The 12,651-nt window shown below is 46.7% G+C and overlaps 1 protein-coding gene across 1 annotated transcript in view; it reads left to right on the top strand.

The window, feature by feature from the left end:
• The window catches only part of ITK (IL2 inducible T cell kinase), a 45,050-nt gene extending 33,383 nt beyond the window's left edge, over window positions 1-11,667 (top strand). Inside the window, exons 11-17 of the mRNA XM_050961294.1 lie at window positions 316-390; window positions 1,269-1,440; window positions 2,462-2,678; window positions 3,789-3,853; window positions 3,944-4,062; window positions 7,616-7,773; window positions 8,355-11,667. Coding sequence (XP_050817251.1) covers window positions 316-390; window positions 1,269-1,440; window positions 2,462-2,678; window positions 3,789-3,853; window positions 3,944-4,062; window positions 7,616-7,773; window positions 8,355-8,426 — 878 coding nt within the window. The 3' untranslated portion in view covers window positions 8,427-11,667. The remainder of the gene's footprint in view (window positions 1-315; window positions 391-1,268; window positions 1,441-2,461; window positions 2,679-3,788; window positions 3,854-3,943; window positions 4,063-7,615; window positions 7,774-8,354) is intronic.
• Window positions 11,668-12,651: the final 984 nt, after the last annotated feature.

Raw genomic sequence — 12,651 nt, 5'->3', positions numbered from 1 at the left:
ATGAAGGAGACTATGCAAACCCTTCCACATTCTGCTCTAGTAAAGACCATATACACATTCTCTGATTCAGCAACCCTGACTGAGGACACAATGACAAGTGTCCCCAGTACCTTTTAATCCAGTACAAAATACCAAAACACCTACCGCTGACCTCCCAAAGGCAGCTTTTGCATGGGCTGGCACACATTTACTTTCATTCATTTCTTTACCAGTTTCCAATGATCAGACATTGCTATGGTGGTATGTGACCTTTGCACTTTTTCACCGTTAGTCAGCTGCGTTAACCTGGGGCCCATATTTTCCTCCGTGATCCAGGTCTCGTCACTCGTTTGCGGTACGCTGTTTGCTCCTGGAGAGAAAAGGCCCCTATCACTGCAGGACTGAGCTATGGTAAGGAGTTATTCCATGCCTATACTTCTCTTGAGATAGCATGTTCATCTCCGGAGCGTAGGTTGGCTCTGTGAGCCTGAATCTCCTTATGGAGACCTCCCAGCAGTAACTGGCAGGTTCCAAGTCTTTACACTCAGACATTTCCAAGAGAGATGACAAGACTTTGAAAGACCCCAGGGAACTTGTAGGCACTGCACCATGCACACTGTTGAGTAAAGGAGCCTTCTGGGAGAAACTGAATAGCTTCCAGTCCTGTTTAAGTCAATGTTAAATACTGAAGTTAATACTGAAGCTTGCCATTCATCTTCCCAAGTAACCTGTGATGCTGCCATTTGTGAGAGTTGGGGGCCGTGTGATGGGCCCATTGTTGTTGTACATTGTTTCCTACAGTAATATTATTGTTATCGTCATCATTGTAATTCCTAGAGACTCCAACTGACGTCAAAGCCCAGTTATGGTAGGTGCTGCATATATTCATATGCAGAGATAGTCCCTGCCCTGAAGAAGTTACAGTCTAAATAGACAAGACAGACACAGGGTGGGAAAAAGGAATAATTATTATCCCAGGCTTTCAGATGGCAAACTGGAGTATAGAGAGCTTAAGTAATTTGACTATAACAGTGTTTAAAAGAAAACTGGATAAATTCATGGAGGTTAAGTCCATGAATGGCTATTAGCCAGTGTGGGTAAGGAATGGTGTCCCTAGCCCCTGTTTGTCAGAGGGTGGAGATGAATGGCAGGAGAGAGATCACTTGCCCAGAATTACTCAAGCAGAAGCAGATCCCCCGAATCCTAGTTCAGTGCCTTACCTGCAAGTCCATTCTTCCTCAGGTGTTACTGGTAGATCTTTACTCCTTTTGTCCCCTTACTGTTAACAGGAAAATGGGTCATAAATCCTTGGGAGCTAACATTTGTGCAGGAGATTGGCAGCGGTCAGTTTGGGCTGGTCCATCTTGGCTACTGGCTTGAGCAGACTAAAGTCGCTATAAAGACCATTCGGGAAGGAGCAATGTCAGAAGAAGACTTTATTGAGGAGGCCCAAGTCATGATGTAAGTGGCCACTCTGTATTCTCAGCTGGTATATTGTGGGCATGCTCAGTAGGACAGAAAAAATAAACCCAACCAAGGTTCAGAGCACCCTATTGAAACATCAAAATAATATCATGTAAACGAAACTGTGCTTAGATGCTGGCTTGTTTATTAGAAAGATGTGTATAAACGCATGTGCTGTAGCAGTTACTGGCCAGGGGAAGTTTTAGTGTGAGAGAATGTGTCTATACTTTTATTAATACCCCAGAGGTCCTGCTAGATCACTATTTCTTCATAACGGGGATGTGGGGTTCTGGACAAAAACTGCCACAAGAAGAAATTTCATTTGAACTTTTTTGGCTTTTGTTGGGAAAAAAAAACAAAACAATTATTTTTTTGGCAATCCAAATGTTTGTTTTGTGCTTTTTTGACAAAAAAATGGAACAAAATCCATTTTATTTGAACATGTTCATGAAAAAACATCACCTTTTTTGACCAGTTGTTCCTGGGGGTGTTTTGGGTGCACAGAATTTGTCAGCATGTCTTGTGCAATACTTTTCTGACCATAAACCTGTATACCCATGTTGAATGTGAGTGCGGCCACATTTAAAAGACAAATGCATTAGGTAATTGTAAAGTGAGTATGTAAAAGGAAGGGCAGGAAGATTGAGTGTAGAGGCCGGGATGCCTTGATTCGCACCCCTAGACTTTTGTCACATACACTGACTCTTCAATAGCCTGGTTCTGATCTCACTTAGGTTGGTGTAAATGCAGAATAACTCCTTTGAAGTCAATGTTGATATATCAGTGCTGAACTAGTGTGATGTTAGAATCTGCCCCAACTTCCCTCTTTTATGTTCACACTTGTCCATCTCACAGCAAGAGCTGCTTATGCTTAGATAGGGAAGGTTGCAGTGGCACTAACAAGGTTTGTTACTGTATAGTGTTTGGGGCATATATTTATGGTAACTTCTGTGAGTGATTGCAGATCCTATGAGCCCACCTCACTCTCCTCTCCTGCACATGCTTTTGTTCCTTGCAGGAAACTCTCTCATCCCAAGTTAGTCCAGCTGTATGGTGTGTGCATGGAACAGGCTCCCATATGCCTGGTGTTTGAGTTCATGGAGCATGGCTGTTTGTCGGATTACCTCCGAAACCAGCGGGGCAGCTTCTCCAAGGAAACCCTCTTGGGGATGTGCCAAGATGTGTGTGAAGGGATGGCTTATCTGGAGCAGAATTCTGTCATTCACAGAGACCTGGTATGTCCCCCATAAACTGTCCTGTTCTCCGAGGCAGCCAGGATTGATTAATGTCTTGGGATTTCCCTCTTGCCTCATTTCAGCTCCCTCACCCTCCCATGTATCTGTTGGAGGAGGATCTGCCGTCTCTCCTCATTGCAGAGCAGTCTGGATTAGCCTATACAGGGCATTTTCACCCCAGTTGTTCCCTGCATCGGCCCAGTGGCTTTTGGCTGAGCCTGAGTGCGTGCTAAGCCCAAAGGAGCCTATGAAATAGCAGGGAGTGAGGGAAGCACTCTAGTGGAAGAGGCATCCTCTGGAGCCCTATCTACTCTCCTTTGCTGGAGTCCTTGAATTGCATTGAGGGGAGGAGGCAGGGGGCAAAGCCCCGCCCTCTCCTGTGCTGCTTCTCCCCTCACTACTAACTCCAGCTCCGTCGGTTTGGTGGTGCTGGCAACTCTGAGAAGAACAAAGTGTTCATGGCTAAGATCAGTGAAGAAGTCAAAGCTCTGTCATCTTCCAGGGTGCGCTGTTACTAACGCCCCTCCTCTGGTATATCCCTTTAATTAACCAGTGGTCCCGTGGCCAGCCATGGATTTCTGCTGTGTATAATTCCATTGCTCCATACAAATGTTGCAGCTGCTGTTTCATGTTATGTCAGGCCACATCAGTCGCTTTTAAGAAGCTGCGTTTGAGACATGTATTTGTTGTTGTAGAAGAAGGACTGGATTACTCAGCTCAGATTGCTCCTGATTCCCAGAGAGGGGGGGAGTAGTTATCAATTGTTTGGCTAACCTGAGCTTAGACAGCGTGTGGGTCAGTGGGTAGTTGCCTGAATTTTTAACGGATGGAGAAATATAAGAGCTGAGCAAACTACAAGTCAAACTACCCCATGTAGGACTTTCTTAACAACAGGGAAGCACTGAGGTTAAACTGAACTGGAAATTATAGCACTTAAATTGTCTGACCCCATCTCACTATACTCTCCACATTGCTCAGCTAGACAACATTTCTATGGGGCAATTAAGCAGTTCTTTAAATATTGTTTGTCTATCAGAGGACAAGGGAATGATTCATAGTGGAGAAAACTTAAGTGCTAATGATCTTCCTGTATTTCTCCTTTTTTTGCAGGCAGCTCGGAATTGTTTGGTAGGAGAATCCCAAGTCGTCAAAGTGTCGGATTTTGGAATGTCAAGGTAATGTGGCATGTGTGTGGCCTATGCAATGTGACACCTCAGCATTACAGTGCGTGTCACTGAGCATGCTCTGCTCTTTGTCTGTTCCAGGTATGTCCTGGATGATCAGTACACTAGCTCCACAGGCACCAAATTCCCAGTCAAATGGTCTGCCCCAGAGGTTTTCTCCTACTCCAACTACAGCACCAAGTCTGATGTCTGGTCATTTGGTAAGAACCTTTTATCAGAAAGGGGGAAATTCAGTAAGCTGCTAATCAGACAGTCACCGGGAGCTTGGTCCTGAAGGGAAGCCCTTATTCCGGCAGAACGCTTGCTGGATTCTGCGGGTATTTGTCTGCATAAAGACTGCTGGGGCACTAAATCCTTTGTTCTCAGGACAAAGGAAAAAGAACAATACATTAGTTAGGCTTTGTGGGGTACTGCAAATCCAACCTGCTGCACCTTTGCAGTACTGCAGCTCCAGGTACTGTCTGTGGTTCAGGAGGCCCGGGGCTGCTACACATGGAGTGTCCAAGATCAGAATGGAGGTGCACTGGCAGGGAACTGTGAGGGAACAGGAGTGGAGCCTATGCTATGTCAGCCTTGGACAATGATGTGTTATTCAGAACTCACCACCGCCTGCGATTTACGCTGCTCACGCCATTTGCTTTATGAACATCTAAAACGTTACTTCTCCCTTCATGCTCTTTTCTCACCTGACCTGCTCTCAGGTTTCCTGGACCCTCAGCTGTATCGCTCTGTGACTCTCCTTTCTGAACCCTCACCCCTAAGAAAACCACTGGACAGTTTTTCAAAGTGCTAATGGCAATGACCTCAGTCCTAACAAAGGCTAATCCATGGCATGTCACTTAAGTGTTTGGCAGATTCCCAGCCAGCATGCGAATCCCGGCTCTGCAAAATGACTCAGTGCAGCGTGCTGTCCATGGCTTGAAGTCAGTGAGGCTACTCACAACACTAACCATTGTGCCCAGGCCTACATGTTGCAGGAGTAGGCCTCAAACTATTGTGTGCTCAAGAATCTCCTCCCTTACTTTGTCCTTCTACATAGTTTGAAGTAATTTTGCTTATGAAGCCCCGTTGGATGGTTATTAGACTGCAGTGGGAGTTCGGTGCCAAATCAGTCTCTTAGCAAAGAGTCCTGTGGTACCGTATAGACTAACAGACGTATTGGAGCATAAGCTTTGGTGGGTGAATACCCACTTTGTCAGATGCATGTATTCACCCACGAAAGCTCATGCTCCAATACGTCTGTTAGTTTATAAGGTGCCACAGGACTCTTTGCTGCTTTTACAGATCCAGACTAACACGGCTACCCCTCTGATACTCAGTCTCTTAGACAGCTTTGAAAATCCAAGCTGGAGATTTTTGGGATGGGGCTATGTCTTCCGTGTTCACTACAGTGCTGAGCATTCTGTCATCTCTCATTAAACACCCTACAGATTAACAGTTGATAATAGAACTGACCATGACATCCCACAGCATCCTGGCTATTTTAGAGCTGTGACACAGGGAGAAATGTGCTCTGAAGGACAGGTTTGGTTTATGTTCTTCTACTCAACCATTCAGAAATTAGTGTGGACAATAAGTTAGAGGAGGATTTTCTATCTAAAACTGCCCCTTTCAGGGCCATACAGCTCCCACCAGCTTTTGCGTAGTTTGACATTATTTGCAGTATTTTGTAGACCCAAGCTAGGGAAAGTTGATTTAGCTTTATCTAAAGACAGAAAGACACATTTGTGGGGCTTGTTTGCATTGCACGGTTCTCCTCTGTGAAATTCGCAGACACCACTGTTGAATGTCCGTCTGACTTATTATCTCCCCTGCAGCAGGGTTTGCATAAGAGGATTCCTCTGTCATGTCATGGCATCATGTCCCTGGGAGTCTTTCTGCTCTATTACCCACAGACCATTAATCTGCTCTGCTGGGATTGAAACCATCCTGCTAAGACCAGGCTAAAAGAACTGGACATGAGTACTGGCTTCTCAACTCTAGGAACCAGCACATTGTGGGAGTTCAGATATCTAGGCTATTCCACAATAAATCCAGTCTGATAGGCCAGGCCCAGTATCCCCTCTGCTAAAGAGTGGTCTGGCGTGGTTGAAATACTGACGCCCTTCTCCCTGTTTAAGAATCAACAATGCAGGGAACTGGACCTTGTTGAGCAAAAATGAGGCTGTAGGTGACATGTATCTATTCCAGATGTATCCTTCTGTCTGGCTACATCTGTACCTCCCTTTTATAACTTCCTTGGCAGCCCAAGACAAGGTGCACATGTACTGCCAAATAGGCATATCAGGCGACTGCCCGAATCAACCCTCACAAGAATCAAAATAACTTTTGTTCATTGTATTTATAAGGTCCCCCTACACGACTGCAACATACTTTGTAGTCATTTTCCTATGCTTGTCTCTCTTCCACCCCACTCCTCCTATACCTTTGTGTATCTTTGTTTCTTTCTCCAAGAGAGAAGCGACCATACCTTTCCTGCCATCCTTTCTGCTGACTCCCTCTGATATTCTGTCCCAGTGAATTCCTTTGGTATTCATGAGGTAAAATATGCACCATAATCCCTTAGAAATTCCATCGCAATTTCACATGCATTCATCACAGTTCATGACAACTTGCCATCTCTTCTGGTGAGCAGTTCCTATAGCTGAGGCTTGGGTGGCTAATTTGGCCTATTCACATTTTATTTCATAGTTTTGCTCCTGTTCATTTGTCAAAATACAAACTAAATCATGCTTGGGAGGCATCTGGTACCGCAGTCATGGCCGCCGTAGATGTGCCTCTCCTAGATGCAGTTCATTAAAGGCAAAAACATCACACAAACTAAACTAGCAATGAAGAGTGAGCTCTCTGTTACCCCTCCACCTCTCAGGATGAATATATACCTCCACTTCCTCTGTCAACCCTATATGCACCTTTGGCTAACTCACCTTCATCTCCAAAGCCTGGGAGAGCAGGTGAATGCTGTAGTGTTCCTTAAAAGTGAATAAGCCCAGGCTCCATCTGATCAAGTGGGGAAGGCAGTCCTGGAGTCTCACCTTCCAGCACATGGCTACAGATGCAGACACTGAGTTGCAGAAAGACTAAGGGTCAGACTGTTAAATGTATTTAGGTGCCTAACCCCTACAGCCCTCAATGGGAGTCAGGCATCTAAATAACATTACGAATCTGGCCCTAAGAGACTTGCCTAAGGTCACGAGATTAGTCAAAGAGTGAGCTGGGAGCAGAATTGCAATACTAATACCTAGCTCTGTCAGTAGATCTCATCTCATAGTACTTTACAATCCTAACTTCCATTTCTTTAAGCTGCTTTAAACACTAGATAGTCCCCCCGCCCCCTTCCTGTCACCATAATCTGCTAGCATATGGAAGGGAACAGGTACAATAATCTCTCAAAGTGGAGCAGTTCAGCCTCGTTCTTCTTCACTGAACTCCTGTAGACAGAGCATGCTTGGTTCCTGTGTGTGGGGGGGTGGGGGACGAGGAAAGGCTTGTGTCTCAATGACTTTTCGGGCTGGTGAGGGAGAGAGATGTGGGTGTGATCTGGAGGGGAGTCCGATCTAGTGCTCCTCAGCTGGAAGAATGGTGGCCACAGCCTGGGCTCTTCAAGGATGGGGATTTAAAGCAGATAAAAATGGTGGGCTTTGGGGGGCTGATTGGGGTGCCAAGGACCCTTCAAACCAGCTGTTGGGGAGGGATGTTTTGGGCAGGTCACTGTTGCTCCTTTACTACCATTTCCTTTTTTGTTTGTTTCAGGAGTGTTGATGTGGGAGGTCTTCAGCGAAGGCAAAATCCCTTACGAAAACCGGACCAATGCAGAGGTGGTGGAAGAAATCAACGCAGGACTCCGGCTCTATAAACCCAAGCTGGCCTCCAAGGCCATCTATGAGCTCATGAGCAGCTGCTGGAAAGCGGTTAGTACTGTAGCATACGCAGGCAAGATATTATGATCCCTTCCCCCTTGTCTTCACTAGGAAAAACGGTGTGTTCTTAACTTGAGTTAGCTAACATGAGGCAAAATCTTCGGGACAAAGCAGTGTGTAGTTTTCACACAAGTTAACAGGTTATGGTAAACCATAGGCTCCACTATGGTCTTTAACTTGACTTACTAACACATGTGACAGCTGCAAGCTGCCTTGTCTTCGCTAGGCTTTGAACTCATGCTACTAACTCCAGGTTAAAACACATCCTGCTGGTCCCGCTTTAGAGGGCAGAAGTCAAAGTCAGTGATTCGTAAGCAAGTCAGCCATTATTGGGCCAACTTCTCTGCTGACAGAAAGGAAACATAAATCAAAGGGAGAAAAGCCCTGAACACACGAGGTCACATTTGCTTCCTATGACAATTTCAGTCACATTTTCACTTTTATTTTTTCCCTTTAAGAATTGATTCTACCTGTGTTACCATTCAGTCTCTGGCCTGTTACAAGGTTCTCTCTCGTACCCTGTAACACTTTTCAAGTTGGAGTTTAATGCTGTTCTTTTCTTTCTCCCTCAGAGGAAAGAAGACCGACCTCCCTTCTCCACCCTGCTCTATCAGTTGAGTGAGATCTCTGAACTTGATCTTTAATCAGGACACCGGCTCACTGAGTGAAGCCGACCAAGACGCTGGAGTGGGCAGACTACAGCGTTTTCCCTACACAAAGCATTAACAAAATCCCTCCTGCCAGAGATAATGATACTAGCCAGGTTGGGGCAGATGCCTGAACTTCCAGCCAAGCCAATCTTTTTCAAGAGCTCCATGTTGAGAAGATGGAGACAGCCGTTTGGTTTAAGGCTTTCACAAACCAGCCCAGCGATTTAGCTAAGATCCCAGAGCCAGACGACCCAACACGCCAATTTCTCATGAGAATAATAAGGATTGGTGTGTGGCCTCAGAGCTTAGGTATCTGGCATTGTGATTTTAACCCTGGAAGCACCCAAATGAAAGGAAAGGTTAGCCTGCCCTGAGAAATGTGTCTCTTCACTGACAAGGAGAGATCTATGTAAGATATTACCTCATCCACCTTCTCTCTGTAAGAACCATTCAGATGCTTCCAAACTTGCCTGTGTCATAGCTGGTCTGGAGCAGGAAGGGATGGATGGATTAACTGGGTACCAGGACACACAGATCTGACAGGTGTTCTGGCTGGGCTTTGCCATTGCATCCTGTACGCTGAAGGGTTAAGACAGTGTCATCTCTTAGCATGATTCTCTCTGCCGCTCTGGAGTAAGGGGTGTGGGATTCTGGAGAGTTTAAAGTAGAAGTGAGTGTCCAAGTAATAGGAACATAGTACCTGAGAAAACTGTGAAAGAAACTGAAAGGTCTTTCAAATGTTATATTGTTAGTGGAGGAAAAATACAAATAAAACCACACATGCAGACTTTCTGGTGCAGTTGGGGAAGTCTATGGGGGACAAACAAAGCTGAAGAATGTTTGTGTCAAAATTCTCATCAAGACTTCTACATAAGAAGAAAAAATTGGCCTCCAAAGATCTCTTTCAGCTTGAACACCAAAGGACAACTTGGCAAGGTACTGGGCAGATCACGTCTGGGGCAGGCATGGGGCAGGAGCTCAGGGTCTCGTCATCCAAGGTGAAAGGCTCCTTTCTAGAGCTACACAGGACCTGGTGTGTTTTCTGAAGAGAGGTGGACAGCAAAAGAGAAAGCGCTGGGTGGGAATTCAACAGACATGTTCTCAGCTGGGTGACAAGGTTCTGTAGAGAAGGCAGGGAGGCACATGCAGAGAGATGAAACACTGCAGAGAAGTACAAGTGCTCAGTGCACTTGTGATAATAAAATGAGACCTACCCTCCTCCTCACTCAGAAAACCGATGGATCCACCCCCAGAAAAAGACTTCTTTACCTCTTCTGTGAACAAAATTATTGAGCCTTCTGGACACTGAAAATCAGTGGATTTACACAGGTGTAACTGAGACCAGACTCTGTCCCATACAGCATATACAGCCACCACCTAGTAGTGTGGAAAACGCTGGCCTGTATTTTATAATCCAAGCTCCTACATGAATTGGATGGACCAAGTATTTCATATTGTGTTGGTCACTGTGCGGTAGTATTAGAAGAAGCTATGTACCATGTACCCAGCATATTTTAATTTAACTAATATTCTAGGAAAACCCAGGGACATTCTTTTTTATGTAACCAATCTCAAAAACAGAGTGCAAGCTTTGTTAATCCCCAGGGTTGCTAAATAAGATCTGGGACTTTTTGCTAAGCATTAGGAATAACAGGAAGAGTCTTGAAGGAGCAGTATATAATGTGTATATATCTGTATTTTTAATGTTATTCTGTTCAGTTCTTTGTTAGCCACTAGGTCCTGGAATCTCTTCCAGCTCTACAAGTCTATGCTAGACACTGCTCCTAGCTTATTCATCTCCCACATTTGATTTTGTTCTGCATTAATTTCCTAGCTATATGCATGTGAAACTTCATCATGAAACATTTTCGCAGGCAGGCCATCCTCACGTACAAACCAGAGATGAGTCCGACCCAGCACCTTGGATCCGAACACCACCAAAAGGTGGGGATGTTTGGCCCCAGATCCAAACTCCACTACTGCCCCTGTCTGATAGTCTGAACCAAAACCTGGGGTATGACCAGCCACAAATAGAATTCTGCGCTGGCTCGAGTTCCATCTGATTTCTCTTTGTTCCTCCCCAGTAGTTTCAGTTCACCCACTGCCATGTTCTTGTGGCACCAAATCTGGCCTATAGTTACTGCCCTGAACAGGGCGCCATGTGGAACTGCACCCTGGGGAGCTCAGAGGGGAATTGTGAGCAGCCCAGGCCACATGGGATTGCAGCATTTGTGAATGATGTGGGGGGGACTTGGCCATGACTCTGCCTCTTCCCCTCCCCCACCCTTTACCCACAGTGGGGCACCGAAGGGGTTCTTTCCCAAGCACAAGGACTGTAATTGTGTCAGACCCTTGTGCAGGATGTGCAAAGGTAAGTGCCTTGCACACGCTGGAGCAAGGCAACCAGGAGGCTTTGGTTGACCTCCCGTCTGTTCCCGAGGGCATTGGCCTCGCCCCCGCCGGCCTCACCAGCAGGGGCAGAGAGGGAAGAAGAGGAGACAGCGGGAGAGGAAGAAACAGCCATGGACGAAGACAGAGATCTGGAGCTCGGCACTGTGACGGTGGAACTGAAGGCTAAGAACAAAGCAGCTGCTGCCGTGGAGAAACCTGTTCCCAGAGCCTCCAGCCTGGAGGAGATCTCAGCCCTAGACCCCCTGCAGCAAGGGCAGGGGCTGCGGGCAGCTAGCAGGTGGCAGAAGAAGCAGCAGAAAATAGCAGAGAAAATCGCCAGCAAACTCTCCGCCACGTTGACGGCCGCCATGAACTTTGGCACGGCGGGTGACTAGGCACAGCAGCTCCCCGTGAGCTCCCTCAGGATCCTCCAGCTCCCTCAGGATCAATTCCCTCTCCTGGCTGGCGGGGGGTGGCCCGTGGAGATGAGACCAGAGCTGCCGCTACCAAAAAGTCAGGCTCCTTTTATTACCAGCTAAAAGCCCTGGCACGGCCCATCTCCAATAAAACAGTAGCCCTGCATGTAAGGGACCATCAGAGTGTCACACCCCCTCCCCCAAAGTCCTGAGTAGGGTGCTAATGTGCTTGTAACTGCAATATTGCCCCACTGGGTAATGCCTTTAAGACAGTATTTATTCTTGGATGAGGTAAAGGAAATATTTATTAGTTACAATTGATTGCACTAAATAATACTGTTAAATGTAATGTTCAGATCTTCTTGCATAGGAATTCTTTGTGTACAGAGTATATTTTTTTTTACAGTTAATAAAGTGGTCATATAACAGCTGTGGTTTTTATTTTTCACACTGGTGCCCCACCCAGAAACAGTGGGGAATGTCTCTGGCTATTACCACCGCCAAAACATACTGTTTTAAAGACAGACTTTCGTACAAGATCTTAAAGGCCAAATTCTGTGCTCAGATGGGGGCTGTAGAAGAGTGACTCGCCCCCTTGTGGCTGGGCCTGGTGGAGCAGGCTATCCTGCTCTGGTGCCCCCTGCTGGCAGCTGCTCTGGCCCCATGGTCCGCTTCCTCTTGTGACTTGGCCCGTCAGGAAGGTCACATTCAGTCCCACGGTCAAAGATCCAATGATCCTACCCCAAGTCTCCTGCCTCTAACTCTAGGCCCAGAGGTCCTTACACACCTTGTTCCAGGGTTTTTAATAGTAGTAACCCCTTGAATCAGGTTTCACTCCACCTTCCTCAGTAGCTAGTAGGGGAACCCAGACCCCCAACTCTAGTCTAGGGTCCACTCTGGGGACCCAATAGTGAGCAGCCAAGGTCTTCTCACTCAGCCTCCAGACTTCTTCCTATCTTGCCCTGCCTTTTTCCAGAGACCCTTTCCAGGTTCTGCAGACACCTTTCAGCTCCTGTAGTGAGCATCAGCTCCCAGGGTTTTCTCCCTAAAGTTCAGTTCCTGCCCTTTTATTCAGGTTCAAAGAGGTGCTCACTCCACCCTGTAGCTGCCTTCCTGGCCTTCTATCAGAGTTCCCTTCCCTGGAGAGGCTCTCAAAACCTACTCTCCCCTGAGGTGTCCTGCCTCTCTGCTGGATCCCTCCTGCTGGGCACAGCTCTTTGTGACCCAGCAGATAACCAACTGATTCTCTACACCTCCAGGTGTAAGCCAGTGAGCTGACAGAGCCCTCAGGTTCCCAGTGTGGGGTGGTAATCCCATCACAGGTGCGCTGGTACCCCAGACTTTGACAGGGGTAGGGAGTGTCACGGAGTCCCCGGGCGATGCTCTGGAACTGCTCCCCACCAAGCCAGTCA

Source organism: Gopherus flavomarginatus, chromosome 7, assembly GCF_025201925.1.
Source record: "Gopherus flavomarginatus isolate rGopFla2 chromosome 7, rGopFla2.mat.asm, whole genome shotgun sequence".
Taxonomy (NCBI): domain Eukaryota; kingdom Metazoa; phylum Chordata; order Testudines; family Testudinidae; genus Gopherus; species Gopherus flavomarginatus.
The sequence above is the reverse complement of the archived record's forward strand: the minus strand, read 5'-3'. Positions and strand labels throughout refer to the sequence as shown.